The 14,975-nt window shown below is 55.0% G+C and overlaps 1 protein-coding gene across 1 annotated transcript in view; it reads right to left on the reverse strand.

Moving 5' to 3' along the window:
• Positions 1–7,828, reverse strand: part of TAF4 (TATA-box binding protein associated factor 4) — a 70,868-nt gene extending 63,040 nt beyond the window's left edge. The window contains exon 1 of the mRNA XM_057529911.1: positions 6,502–7,828. Coding sequence (XP_057385894.1) covers positions 6,502–7,780 — 1,279 coding nt within the window. The 5' untranslated portion in view covers positions 7,781–7,828. The remainder of the gene's footprint in view (positions 1–6,501) is intronic.
• Between the last annotated feature and the right edge of the window lie 7,147 nt (positions 7,829–14,975).

The following is a 14,975-nucleotide window of genomic DNA, read 5'->3' on the forward strand; positions in this document are numbered from 1 at the left end:
CAGACACACACCTGGCAGGCCGCGCCCAGCCCTGGGGAGGAGGGCTTAGGTTTCCTGGCTACTAGAGTCCTGCCCTGTCCACTTGGTGTCTACTCAGACCACTGACCTCCCCCACAAAAACCAGTCACTTGAGAGCTAGAACCTTCTTACCGCTTGCCCCTAAGTTCTAAAATCTGACACCCAATTTGATAGGGTCATAAGAACCGTTTTAGGATTCCCCCAACCTCTGGAACTAGAAAATATTTGGCAACAAGCGCTGGAGGATGCTAGTCCCCCAGTGTCAGCGTGGATATCCCGCACCCTCCTCTTCACCTGGTCACACGTTTGGGCTCAAAATCAGCGTGCATGTCCCTTCCTCCCAGGCCACGTGGAAGAGGCAGAAAGTTCCCATCTGGGCTCTAACTTCAGGAGGGAAGGACAAAAGTCCAACTCAGCTTCACAGGCCTGCAGGGCTGCAGAGGGGCTCTGCACTCACAGGCCCTGCTTCAAGCCCGGCTCACGATGCCTACGCCGAGAGGGTGGGGAGCTCCCCGGCCTCCATCCCCGGCCTCCATCCCCGGCCTCCATCCCCGGCCTCCATCCACAGCCTCCATCCACGGCCTCCATCCACGCCCATGCAGCAGCACGGACAGGCAGGCGGCCAGACAAGGAAGCCGGACAAACAGGGGCGACATCTATGCACTTCTCAAATGGGGGCGGGGGGAGGAATCTAAATTGTGGACATTTTTTGTATCTCTTTGTTTACTGAAGGTTTTAATTCCTTGGTGTAGCTATTCGAGGACATATAAAATTCAAAAATTTTAGGACTTCCCTGGTGGCGCAGTGGTTAAGAATCTGCCTGCCAATGGAGGGGACACGGGTTCGAGCCCTGGTCTGGGAAGATCCCACATGCCACGGAGCAACTAAGCCCGTGCGCCACAACTCCTGAGCCTGTGCTCTAGAGCCCGTGAGCCACAACAACTGAGCCCACGCACCTAGAGCCCATGCTCTGCAACAAGAGAAGACACCACAATGAGAAGCCCATGGACCGCAAAAGAGTAGCCCCCGCTCACCGCAACTAGAGAAAACCCGCGCGCAGCAACGAAGACCCAACGCAGCCAAAAATAAATAAATAAATTTATTTATTTTTAAAATTTCAAAATTTCTCATTCAAACCGTGCATAGCTCTACCCTAGAAATACAAAGTTTCCAATTTTCAATCATGACTTTATAGCACTTGCTCTACTTCACTGAGCGTTAAAGGGCAATTATTCTAAGCAAGAAGCTCTGAAGTGCATGCATTTGTAATTTACAGGCCAGGAGCCATGGTCCCCTCAGGCCCAGCAGGAAACAGCACAGTTCAGTCACCTGCCAGGCGCACAGCACCCAGGACAGAGGGTCCTGCTGCAAACAGCTCCCCTCTCCTTTGGTTTTCTTACTTAGTTCGACTGCTTTATTTACTATCAAAGGCCTGATTAAATAAAAGGCTGCTGACCTCCAGCCGGAGACAAATTTCAGAGGTGAGAGCTCTATACGGTGACCGAATCAAATCAAGACAATCAAGAAAATCTGAGTCTCCTGCTTGTTATCAACATGAAGACAAGGAAAAGTGCTTCTGAGACCTATGCAAATTACCCCAAATCTCAGGCAAGTTTCTCCAGAGTCCTTCAAAATCTCTGCTTCAAGATTTTCAAAAACGGTTTTAATTATGTTTTGATCAACTCACATACAACTAGTGATTTATGAAAAAGCTTTCTTAGAACGTATCATTTGCGATGAGGAAAGCTTACGCTTACACTGCAACGGGCTCGGGAAGCACATGGGAACCACCGGCGTCTCGTTACGACTTCAAGGAAACAGACAGGTGCGTCTGCTGCTCTTCCCACGGAGCTGCTCCCCCGGGGCGGGGTCTGCACCCGGCCGCTCCCGTTCTGATCAAACACCACCGCCGGGGGGCCCAGCGCCCACCTGTCAGAGACTCTGCAAGCCCTTGAGGAGCCGGAGCCCAGGCTCCACCCCACAGTCTGGGGGACGAGACAGCCGCCCCCTGGCCAGGAGACCACTTTCCCGACCGCTTCCTTCCAGAGCCCTCACAAAGAAGGACCCGCCCCTCACGCCGTAGTGCTCGGAAAGTTGTCTCTTCAAACTCCGGTGGTTCCGCCACAAGGGCAGGGCCCGCCGCCCTGGAGCGCAGTGAGAGCAGACGCCCCGGAGGGGCCTGAGGGACCCCCTTCCTGGCTGCTGCTAAAACGTGAGAACCACCAGCTCCGAAAGACACCCACGTATGTGTGCGTCATCCCAGTGCACGTCACCAAGACGGCTACGTCCACCCTGCGGACAGCCAGGTTCCAAGGCGGGACAGAGAGCGAGGCAGAGTGACCGCCTGCCTGCCCGCTGCGGGCCTCGCCTCCAAGCCGGCGGTGTGGAAGCGAACTCAGACGCCACTGTGCTACGCTAAGCAGAGCTGACAGTGCTGGCCGCGTACAGCTCCCCAAGAGTTGTTTTGTTTTTTTTTTTTCTTCAAATGTCACTGTTATCTAAAGATGTCAAGAGAAAAACTCAGTGAAGGCCTTTGGCCTAAAGTGAGCCCCCTGCCCAGGTCCACTCTCTCTGCAGACAGCTGCACCCCCTTGCCCCCCATGGCTGCCAGGACATGTCCCCCAGGTCTACGGCCCACCTGTGACAACCTCAGCAACTTTCTCACTTACAGAAGCAGAGCCAACCACCACACCAGGCTCCCTGGTCACTGAGAACCTGTGCAATCTTGGCATGGTTTTGATGGGAATAAAACTGTGTTTTAAACTTTGCTACCTCTACAGCAACATACTGCTTGGAAATCAGTGAGAAACGTAATGGAGCTGAGACAGCGTGTGAATAAACGCTACTTGACAGTGGTGTGTACCGTTCCTCCCAATGCAATTTCACAGTGCTTCACAAAATGGTCAAGCTCACTTTCCACCTGGGGAAACTGAGGCTCCAAAGAACCATATATTCTGTCCCAGGTCAAGAGTGCCCTCAAGTAACAAAATCTAAACTCCTAAGAACGTCCCTTGTGCCAAAGCACTTCTGCCAAAGTCGGCCACCAGACGTCCAGAGCCCAAAACTCTGGGGCTGCCACCTGGCTCAGGATCAGCCTTCCCAGAACTCAACCCGGTCCACACAGCACAGTCGGCCACCCTGGACTCTTTTTCCCCTTTCCCCACCATCCAATAATTCTATTCACCAAGGACAGGAACCCCTGCCCTAGACCTCAGCAGCCTCAGGAGTGTTCATCTTAAGCCAGCCCCATGCAAACATTCCCGAAGCCCAGGTATGGAGGAAAGGTGTTCTATCCTGGAATGAGATAGAAACAGACATACACTTCGGCCAAACCTTAGACCCACAGGAGAACAAATTCTCTGTGAAAGCAGAACAGACAGACATACACTGCTGAAAATGCAAGTTTGCCAAAAGATAACCTTTAGAAATAAGCATCTCTAGCGTAACACCTATCTGAAAAGATCTCTTGAAACCATTTGCGCACATGCCAATTTTGGTGTCGTATCACTTTTCTCTCCTTTCAACTATAACAATAACGTTACTTCGATGTTATGACTATTCTAAGCTGTACAGAACTAACTAGTGCTTTTCACTGTTCTTGGGTCCACTGCCTTTGCTGCAACAATCTCTCTGAAGGATTATGTGTTCTTGATACTCCCCACAGCAGATAAAATTGAGACTCTGGTACCCTTAAGTGAGTAAATTAATTACAATAACATCAACGTCTCTTTACAAAACCGTCCTGACAAGGAATATTGAGACTGAGTTTACTGAAACCAAGTTCAACGTGCGCTCACGGTGGGCTGTGAGGATGAAACACGCAAGGCCTGACTGGCCCTCAGGGACTCGGTGAAACCTCTGTCCCTCTGTTTCCCCCCTCGGACTCTGACCTACAGGGAGGGAAGGTACAGGGAGGGGCAGGCCTCTCTCACCCACACTCCAACTGCCAACAGTCTGTTATTTCACTTGACACCTAAGTGTAGCTTTGAAAACCCTGCCCACCCCTAATGCCTGAGTACTAACAAGAATGAGTGATCATCCAAGCAATAGTTATTTTTACAAGTTAATTCCACCTCCGCTTTGTACATTTTTATGATGAAAGATTTCAATGAAAAGGAAACATCAAACAGAATTTAATATTTTCTGATTGACCAGTCCTATGAGGTAACTAGAATATCCGTAATCTGTCACTTTGATTTAAAGAATTAATTTATGCTATTTAAAAGAAGATACTTCGCTGTGGGGCACTAATAGTAATTTTAACTATACTTTTTGTGCTTCTTCTGTTATTAAAGTGAAGGAGCGGAATTAATCAGCGCTCCAAATCAGTAGATCAACTGTGGGGGGAGGGGAGCATGAAGAGATGAATGCGAATCTTTTATTTTCTAGAAAGCATTTGGCCCCTTTAAAGCACAGCTCTCAGCATTTGTCACCCAAATGTCAACAAGAGCTGTTCTCCGCTCTCACACATGGGACTAATGCAAAGACTCGTGAGAACTCATGCAAAGAGTCAGCGCTTTTACAATTCTCTTCAAGGAGTCGCCTACTTGTCACATGCAGACATCCCTAACACACCGCTAGCACAGGAGATGAGAGAGAGTCCAGGGTCAATCACAACGAAGATGACAGAGGTGCCCTTTCCAAACCACAGCTTCCTCCCCCCAGAAGAAATAAGGTAGCGAAGGCTTCACCTACGCAGAGGCCCAGACCAAGGGGGATCCAGTCAACCCCAAACGGCCACACCTACCGGCACCATCCGGGCAGGCCGGGGGGCAGGGGGGCCTCCGCCCCGCCCTGGGAGCCAGGCACAGCGCCAGCCTCGCAAAATTTACTGACGAGCTCACACCAGTTTTCAATAACAAAAGTGCAGTGCACGGAACCGGCCTTGCTAGGAGCGAGGCAGGTGCCGAGGACCACGGAGAAGGTATTTTAATAACTAGGTAAAAAGTATTTTGGCGTTTCCCATAATGTGCTACAACCACGAATTCTCTTTTTTAAACGTTACTGAAGATTAAACATATCTTCCACTAAAAGGTCAAAAGACACATAATGAGCAAAACACAACCTTTAATAAAACCCGCCTACAAACTCAAAAGCAAACAAACTGTGCTGCAAGGGGCAGCCCGCGCCTCTCAAGTAACTTACACCCCCCCTCACAGCAGGGGGGGCTCCCGCAACCACCCCAAAACACTGCTCTTGGCTGGAACTTCCCCTCCTCCCACCCGTGTGACATCAGGTCCCTGCCAGGCTTCGCCACCGCTCCAAACTTCACAGCACTTTGACAGCAAAACCTTCCTTCCAAGACGCTGAAATCCCCTCAAGGTGACCAACCGTTCTTTCCAGAAAGCATGGGGACACAGGCACAGGAGGTGCTGTTTCTACTACTCCTGTGCGGCGGCACACGTTACTACACAGCAGGGGAGGGGCGCTCCGAGTCCACGCAGGCGAGGCGGAGGGCATGGAAGGGAAGACAGGGAGCCCCAGTGCTGGAGTTTCTCTCTGCCCAGGAAGCCCGAAACAAAGCAGCGGGACACGTAATGCCGTGGGGGACCTCTCGCTGGCAAACCTAAAGAGCTGCCGAGATGATGGGAGATGGAGCGTGGGATCACGGAAGCTCCGTCCTCCTGCACCCTCTGTACCTCCGAGGGACCCGCTGATGAGAGAGCACGTGCCCACGGCTGACTTCACTAGTAATAATCAAGGTAACCGGGCATCCTCTACATGAGGACACCGTGCAGAACGACACGGTGACTACGAGGAGTGCTGAAACACGGCTGCAGAGCAGGCGTGAGGCAAGGGCTCCGACCAGGAAGGCTGTGTGTCCCGCGACTCCTCCGGGCTCACCTGGGAACTCTGCCATCCTGGTGTCAGCAGGGCAGCGAAAGCTTTCCCTGCAGCCTTGCCCAGCCTTGTGGAGGGGGCATCACTCCGCTGACCTCACCAGGAAAGCGGGGTCCCTAGCCCACCGGCAGGGGATACCAATCACAACTCAGTATAATAAACAAGGAGAAAAGTTCAATGAGGACACAGACCACATGCCTGATCCCAGAAATCAGAAAGAGAAGTGCCAAGCGTGGGAAAGCCACGGGCCCAGACTGAATAACCCAGTAAGTTGTCCCCGAAGCAGCAGCTGCTACTGCTCTCCACCGTGGGGGGACTGCGCAGGGGCACACAGGGCCAGGAAGGGAGCAAAGGACCCCCTCGGTGGACTGGCAGCCCTGGCAGAGAAGCTCTGCAACGCAATGGACTAAGCTGGAGCCAAGCACTGCACCAGGTAGGAAGCCCCCACTGCCACATCACACACACACACTCCCGCACACACACTCGCACGCCCAGGACCGTCCCGCGCAGGGGCAAAGGCGCACCCCCGCTTGCGGCAGGCCCGCGCAGGGCCCATGACCTCCGCGTCCTGCCAGTCCGACAACTTCCTGGACGCCCAGCTGCGGGGCACGCACGCACCCGCCCGGCGGCGCGGCCACTCACCTGGGGGCAGCTGGAAGTTCTGGATGTTGGTCGGGTTCTGCGGCGGCTGCGGCAGGCGTGGGGCGAGAACCGTGGGCGTCAGCGTGGCCCGGATCCCGCCGGTGGTGGCCGAGGGCGTCCTGGGCAGACTCTGGGTCACCGTGCTGGCCGAGCCCTTGGGCAGCCCGGTGGGGGTACCGGGGGCCGGCGGCGGGAGGCCGGCGGCGGCGGCGGCGGGCAGAGCCCCTTGCATAGTTGGCCCGAGGATCATGCCGGCCCCCGCGCCGGCCGGGCAGCTGGCCGCCAGGGTCTGCGGCGGCGGGGGCGCCGGCTGCAGCGCGGTCTTGGGCGAGTCGGCCTTGGCCACCTGCGCGGGCGCGGCGGCGGGCCCGGGCTGACTGTTGGCGGCGGGCGCCGGGGCAGAAGCGGGCGCTGGGGCCGAGGCGGGCGCGGGGGCGGGCGCGGGGGCGGGCGCGGCGCTGCCCCCGTTCTGCGCGGCCGCCGGGGGTCCGGCCGGGGGGCCGGGCGGCCGGGCCAGGCTGGCGGCGGCGGGCGGCGGCGGCGGCGGGGCAGCGGCGGCGGGCGCGGGGGTCGCGGGGGTCGCGGCGGGCGCGGGGGGCGAGGGGGCGCGGGGCGCGGGCGCGGGGTGGGCGCTGAGGAAGGGCGGCGTCTGGATGACAGTGGCGGCGGCGGGCTTGGGCGGCGGCGGCGCGGGCGCGGGCCCGTTGTGGAGCAGGCTGACAGCAGGTGCGGCGGCGGCGCGGAGCGAGTTCCCCAACGCGGCGCTCCCATTCAAAGTTTGCGCGGCGCCGGGGCCGCCGGGCGGGCCGTTGCGGGCGGCGGGCTTGGCGGCGGGCTCGGGCGCGGCCGCTGCCCCCGGCGCGCAGGCCCCGGCCGCGGCGCCCGCCCCGGCCCCGGCGCCGGCCGCGGCGCTCACGCCGGCCTCGAGCGCGCTCAGCTTCGCGGCGGGCCCTGCGGGGACAAGCGGGGCAGCGCAGTGAGGACGCGGGCCCGGCCGGCGGCCGCCCGCGCTCAGGCCGCGCCGCGCTCTACCTGCGGGGGGCGGCTCCGGCGCCGCTGCGGGCGCGCCCTCGGCCGGTACGGCTCCGGCTCCGACATGGTTCCCGAGCGCGCCGGCGGCCGCGGCCCGCGCCTCGGGCGCGCGGGGCGCGAGGTGGTGGTGGTGGGCCGCGCTGGCCGCCAGCTGCGACTCGAGCGAGCCCACCAGGTCGCTCACCACTTTCTCGTCCACCTCGCTGTTGAAGAAGACCTCGTCCAGCAGATCCGAGCCCGCCGCCATCTTTCCTCCTCGGCCCGCCGCCGCCGCCGCTCGGCCGGCGCTGGGCGGGGAGGAGGCTCCGCGCGGGCGGGCGGGCGGGCGGGCGGCCGCGGGGGCGGGCGGGGGGCGGCGCGCGCCGGGCGGGGCGGGGGCGGCGGCCGGGCGGGGGGCGCGGGCGGCCGGGCGGGGGGGAGGGCGGTGGCGGCGCGTTGCGCAGGCGCGGCGGCGCGCCCGCCCCCGCCCGCCGCCCGGCGCCTCGCCATTGGCCGTGGTGCCCCCCGCCCGGCCGCCCGGCGCCCCACGATTGGCCGCGGCGCTCGCCTAAAAGGTGCGGCCAATGGCTGCGAGCGGCAGAGGCCGGTGCGCAGGAGAGCGGCCGGGGCTCGGCGGGCGGGTGGGTAGCTGGTGGCGGGCACGGCGCCCTTGGGCCGGCGGGGACGTGGGGGTTCGGACCGGCGGACGGTCTAGAGGCCGGAGGCCAGGAGGACGAGACGGGCGGGGACCGCGGCCGGGACCTGGTGGGGGCGGCGGCGGTGACTGGCTCTTTGTTTCCGCTCGCTCCAAAATGGCTGCGGGCGGAGCTGACGGGAGAGCCGGGCGGGCAGGCGAGGGAGCCGGGGACGCCGTGCTCCCGGAACCCCAACGCCCCTTATGGAGTCGCCGTCGCCGCCCGCGGGGACTCGGCGCCCCGGGAGGGTGCGGGCTGGGGCCGGGGCCCGAGGCAGGGAGGCGGTTTGGGCGTCGGCGCCATTGCTGCCCGGCGGGCGCGAGACCCGGAGCTCGGCGCACCGGGCGGGGCGAGCGCTGGCCTGCCCCTCGGCCCGGCGCCTCGGTCCGCCCGAGACCCGGCGTCTCGCGCCGTGAGGGCCGCTGCTTGGGCGGCGGGGGCGGGGCGGGGGTCGGCGCCCGGGGCCGCGCCAGGGTGACTCATCTTCTCCGGCGGCGCGGCCCCCGGACACGAGTGTCTGTAAATTACTGGGTGAGATGGTGGCGCCGGCCGGGACCAGCAGCTCCCGTAGGGAGCGTCCAGCCTGGAGGTCTTCTTCAGTTCCTTATTTCCCGTTCTATCCTTTTGACGAAGTAAGTTATCTAAAATAACCTTACGAGCACCTTCTCTGTAGAAGGAATTCACGTAAAGTTCTCTCCTGCGTGTTTTCGGGTTTATTCACCGAAAGATGGTATTCTGGGACATGCCTAGTGGTTCTCTTCCCTTTTGGGGGGGGGGGGCAGGGGACGCAGAGAGGTGCCTCCGGCCTCGCTCCAGCTGAAGAGCCCGCGCCGCAGTCACACGGACCGCAGCACAATGCGGGAAGCTGTTGACACGTAAATGATCTTTTCTAACCGCCTAACAAAAGAACCCGCCGGCCCCCGCGAGCCCCGCTCACGGGGCAGGTTTAGACAATGGACGCGGCGGTTGGAGCCTGGAAAGGGGCCTCCACGGGCCACAGTGTCAGGGGGAAACCCTGCGAAGAGAGAACCGGAATTTTGCACCCGAACTTGAGTGCCCAGAAGGCAGGAAAGGAAAGGGGTGGAACAAACCTGGGGTGGGGGACCTTGTACCCGGGGTGCCTGCGCGCCATCCCCACCGCTCTTTGAGCCCAGCGGGGGCGGACAGTCTGGTTTTCGAGCAAGAGCAGAATTGTGGAATTACGTGTAAAATCTCATCATCTTTAATGTTGACAACTCATTAGAAAATGTTCAGGTGAGCCAAACAAAAGCAAGCTGACTTCGGCCCCGGGTGCGACCTCCATAGTGGGAAACAGAGATGTACACCGTAGTTTACACTCAAAACACTCAGATCGGGGTCAGGGTAGAAGCGTTAGCAGCCGTGCTACTGGGCAAATCACTGGCTGCCGCGAGACCGTGACCCCCGGGTTCTGAGGCCCGGGGGAGGGGGTCCCCCTCCCGTCCGCCCCCGTAGTTACTCAGCTCTTCAGTGAAGGGAGGAGGTGGTACCATCTCAGGCCCCTCCTGCGTCCCCCCAGTGCAGGGACTTCCTGCGTCCTCCGAAGGCCCGCCAGGACCCCTCCGACGCCCCGCGCCGCAGTGGTGCTGACATCACCCCCAGAGTCCTCCGGGGCGCCCTCCAGTCCTGCAGGAAGTGTGGGAGGTGAAGCGTCCGTGCGCCGCCTTCCCCGCCCCACCCCGCTCCGCCCAATTCTCCTTCCAGAGGGGTCGCCCCCAGGGAAGGTGGGAGCCACCGACCGCTGAGGCACTCTCCCGCATCTGGTGCCCTCCAGAGCACGGCCCGCCTGGAGAGCGGGGGTGGGGGCGGAAGCCACGTGGCTCCTCCCCTCCTCCCGATGGGAGGGCGGGGAGACGCTACCAAACTGTTAACCTTGGCCACCCTGGGGACTTGGGGCATTTTCTTTGAATATCGCTCTGTGGTTTTACTTGTTTCAACAAGCAGCTTCCCTGTGACTTCCGTAGTTTGAAACAAAAATCCCAACTAGCATGAAAAGAAAAAAGGGCCTGAAAATGAGTGTAAATATAAACACCAGGTTTAAACAGGGAAAAATGTTTCTTGTTAAGTGAGAACGGCAGAACCCAAAAACAGTACATCCTCGCCACCTAACAGCGGTGCAGACGTGCAAGGCCATGAGCAAAAAGGCAGCCTCCCAGGCCGGCAGCTGTGTGGGACTTTAAGGTTTATTAAGCAGTATATTGTCTTTTCAATAAAATGGAGACAGCATCAGACACGCTCTCTTAAATATAAGGATAAACATAACCACGAGTCAATAATTTCAGTGTTGCTCTGGCTGTGTGAAAGATACGCAGTGTTTGTTATATTTCCTATGCTTTTGTTGTCTGCCTGAAATACAACACAACAAAACAATCTTAAAAAAAGACGGGCAGCTAGATGGCAGCTGGTGGCCCTACCCTGTTCCCAGAGTCTTGGTTCACCAGACTTCCCTGCCCCAGCCGGCAGCCCTCAGCGCTGCAGACTCAGCGGGCTGTGCCGCAGTCAAGAGGGGATCCATGTCCCAGGATGAACACATAACTGATTGTAAATGCAGGTGCATTCATTTCTTAGGGCCGTTGTAACATTATCACAAACTTGGGGGCTTAAAACAACAGAAACTTAATCTCACAGTTCTAGAAACCAGAAGTCCAAAATAAAGGTGTCAGCAGGGTCACGCTCCCTCTGGAGGTTCCAGGAGGATCCTTCCTGCCTCTTTCAGCTTCTGGTGGCCCCAGGCATTCTTGGCTTGCAGCAGCGTCACCAAATACCTTAATATAAAACTAACAAAAAAGAGCTCAAGACCTATAGACAAAAAATTGTAAAACACGATTGAGAGAAATTACAGAAAAAATAATTACATGGAGGGATATACCACGTTCAAGAACTGGAAGACTCAGTATTGTAAAAATGTCATTTCTCCCCCAACATACTCTACAGATCGATGCAAATGGATTTTAAGATCCCAGGCAGGATCTCTGCACAGAAATGGACAAGCTAGGCTTCCACTGCCAGTATGTAAACTCCTACTGAACTAACCTGCCACAGACGGCACTATGAACTCTGGACAACATAACGCTCGCCTGGAGTAGCCAGAGTGAGCACAGGCAGGTGCTGGAGTGGAGAAGCCCTGGAAGAAGAGAACGGCCAGGTGAGCTGCCTGCTTTCACAGCTTCTAGCCTAAGGGCAGGCCATGCCATGCAGGGCAGATAAACACCAACAAAACACCTGCAGTCCTGCTGGCCTGAGGGCCAGGAGATAGAGTTTGGGCAATGACACCCTCTGGAAAGTATTTGGGGGCATCCCAGAAAGGAAGGAGAGAAGGGGAGACCCAAATTCTGTTTGTAACCTGAGGCTAAATCTCCAGGTGACATTGGAACACAGGCATAGGGTAGACTCCAAGCATCTTGGCTGAGAATAAAAGAACTGAGATGAGATCTGAGCTGCTGTCCAAGGGACAGTACTTGCTGTCTGAGCCCCACCAAGTCATCTTCCATTTGCTAACACAAACACAGAAATAATCAAATCAATGCTCTTTGAGTTAATATAAGAGAATCCAAGGCCAACACAAAATAACACAATATCCAGGACACAGTCTAAAGTTACTAAACAAACAAAGAAAAGGAGAATCTTAGCCATTCTCAAAAAAAAAAAGTATGGGCAATTTATCCCTGATACGACACAGGTGATGGAATTAGCAAAAGAAAATTTTAAAGTAACTATTATAATCACTCATGTAAAGAAAAATATGCTTTTAACGAGTGAAAAGATTTTTTTAAAAATCACAGCAGAGTTGGGACTTCCCGAGTGGTCCAGCGGTTAAGACTCCATGCTTCCACTGGAGGGGGCACAGACTTGATCCCTGGTTGGGGAACTAGGATCCCGCATGCCATATGGCATGGCCAAAATAAATAAATAAACAAATAAATAAATAAATCACAGCAGGGAACTGGAAAATATATCTTAAAAAGGAAATTCTAGAACTGAAAGTTAAAATTTCCTAACCATAAAGTTAACTGAATGGGCCAAACAGAAGAGTGGAATGACAGAGGGAAAAAAATCAGTGAACTTGCAGGTATATCAATAGAATTTATTCAGTCTGAAAAGGAAGGAGTGGGGAATAAATAAAAAGAGCATAAGGGATCTCTGGTATAGAATCAAAATGTTGACATCTGTGCAATTAAAACCACGAAAAGGGAGGAAAGAATAGGGCAGGAAAGAGTATTTGAAGAGTATTTGAAGACATAATTTACAGAATTTTCTATATTTGGTGAAAGGCATAAATTTACATGCTTGAAGAATTCCACAATCCCCAACTAAGATAAACTCAAAGAAAACTATGCACAGGCACAGCATAGTCAAACTGTTGGAAGCTGGGTGTAAAGAGAAAAATCTTATGAGTAGCTGCAGGAGAACAACACATCTCATGCAAGGAACAATGAAGTGACACTGCTGACTTCTCATCGGAAGCTATGGAGGCCAGAAGAAAGTGGACCAACACCTTTCAGTATTGAAAGAAAGTCCGTGAACCCTTTTGCAGAATGTCAAACTTTCAAACTATCTTTCCAGAATGAGGGTAAATAAAGATATTTTGCTATACAAGAAAATTAAGAGAATTCATCACCAGCAGACCTAAACTACAAGAAATGCTAAAGGAAATTCTTCAGACTGAAGGAAAATGATACCAGATAGAAACTTGGTCATCAGGAAAGAATGAAGAGCATCAGAAATGGTAAATACCTGAACAAATATAAAAGAATATTTTTCCTCTTCATTTCTCTAAAATACATGTCTATTTAAAGCAAAATTATAACATTGAATGGTGGGGGGTTTTACTGCATTTAAATATACTATAGCAAATCTATAGCAAAAAATGGACCTATGACATTGAAAGTGTTCTACATTTTGGGACTTCCCTGGTGGCACAGTGGTTAAGAATCCACCTGCCAATGCCGGGGACATGGGTTCGATCCCTGGTCCAGGAAGATCCTACATGCTGCGGAGCAACTAAGCCCGTGCACCATAACTACTGAGCCTGTGCTCTAGAGCCCGCGAGCCACAACTACTGAAGCCTGTGTGCCTAGAGCCCGTGCTCCGCAACAAGAGAAGCCACCGCAATGAGAAGCCCGCGCACCGCAACGAAGAGTAGCCCCCGCTCGCCGCAACTAGAGAAAGTCCACGCGCGGCAATGAAGACCCAACGCAGCCAAAAATAAATAAATAAACAAATAAATTTAAAAAAAAAAAACCTTTCCCAAATTCATGCCAATATGCATTTTGACAGTCATATTTTATCAAAATGGGTTGTGCCATTCAGAAACTGTTTGCAAAATGAACATCCTGCCCCAAGAACCCACATGCTATTTTTTTAAAGCTTATAGAGCGGAAGGATAGCCCAGCTCTAGAGAGAAAAAGGTTGAATCTTCTCATGAGGAGCCTGACGCCCCGCTGGCCCTCCGTGATAAACCTGAGTGGCATGAGAAAAACCAAAGCATGAACTTGAAACATGAAAGACATGACCCAGAGACCAGGAAGGAAGGCGCGCCCCAGGCTGTGGACTCACAGCTCACCAGAACCAAGTCGACTTGATCCATCTGCCAGAAACCATAGAGCGTTGGGTTGGTTCTCACCAGCTTCAGGCCTCAGTGCTGGCCGCTGCCCTGGGGCCCAAGGCTCTCCAGGAAAAGACTGGAAAGGTGATGGGGACCTTGGAGTTTCCTTCTCCTCTGTGCTTTTTCTGCAATTTATTTTCTTAAATGGATGTGTTGTTCTTTTATCATTTAAAAAAAGAGAAGCACTGCTTGATTTTTCATCTCTTAACTTGTTCTTGAGGGAAAATACACACACTGGAAAGTGCACAACTCAGTGAATTTTCACAAACGAAACACACCCAGGTCACCAGCACCAGATCAAGGAGCAGAATGTGCCCAGCACCCCAGAGACACCCCACCCAGCCACCCCTCCCCCAAGTGACCGCCACCTGACTTCTAATATCACGCATTCCTGTAGCCAAGTTGGTGACTTGAGGTAAATGGAATTATACAGACTTCTGTCTTTTGTTTCCCCAGTGTTTTATTTTGTGTGTGTGTGTGTTGGGGGTGTGGGGGGTTAATATTTTTTATTGTGGTAAAATTCTCATAACATAAAAGTCACCATTTCGGGGGCTTCCCTGGTGGCGCAGTGGTTGAGAATCTGCCTGCTAATGCAGGGGACACGGGTTCGAGCCCTGGTCTGGGAAGATCCCACATGCCACGGAGCAGCTGGGCCCGTGAGCCACAATTGCTGAGCCTGCGCGTCTGGAGCCTGTGCCCCGTGACGGGAGGGGCCGCGATAGAGAAAGGCCCGCGCACCGCGATGAAGAGCGGTCCCCGCACCGCGATGAAGAGTGGCCCCCGCTTGCCGCAACTGGAGAAAGCCCTCGCACGAACCGAGGACCCAACACAGCCAAAAATAAATAAATGGATAAATAAATAAATAAGAAAATCCTTTAAAAAAAAAAAAAAAAAAAAAGTCACCATTTCAACCTTGTTACAGTGTACAACTTCGTGGCATTCACAATGTTGTGCAACTATCAGCTTTACCTAGTTCCAGAACGTTTTCCTCACCTGAAAGGAAAACTGTAAGCAGTCAGCCCCTACCCTCCTATTTCCTCAGCCCCTGGCAACCACTAATCCACATTCTGTCCCTATGGATTTACCTATTCTGGACATTTCACATAAATAGGATCATGCAATATGTGTCTTCCCTTTGTGTCTGT

This window comes from Balaenoptera acutorostrata, chromosome 15, assembly GCF_949987535.1.
Source record: "Balaenoptera acutorostrata chromosome 15, mBalAcu1.1, whole genome shotgun sequence".
Taxonomy (NCBI): domain Eukaryota; kingdom Metazoa; phylum Chordata; class Mammalia; order Artiodactyla; family Balaenopteridae; genus Balaenoptera; species Balaenoptera acutorostrata.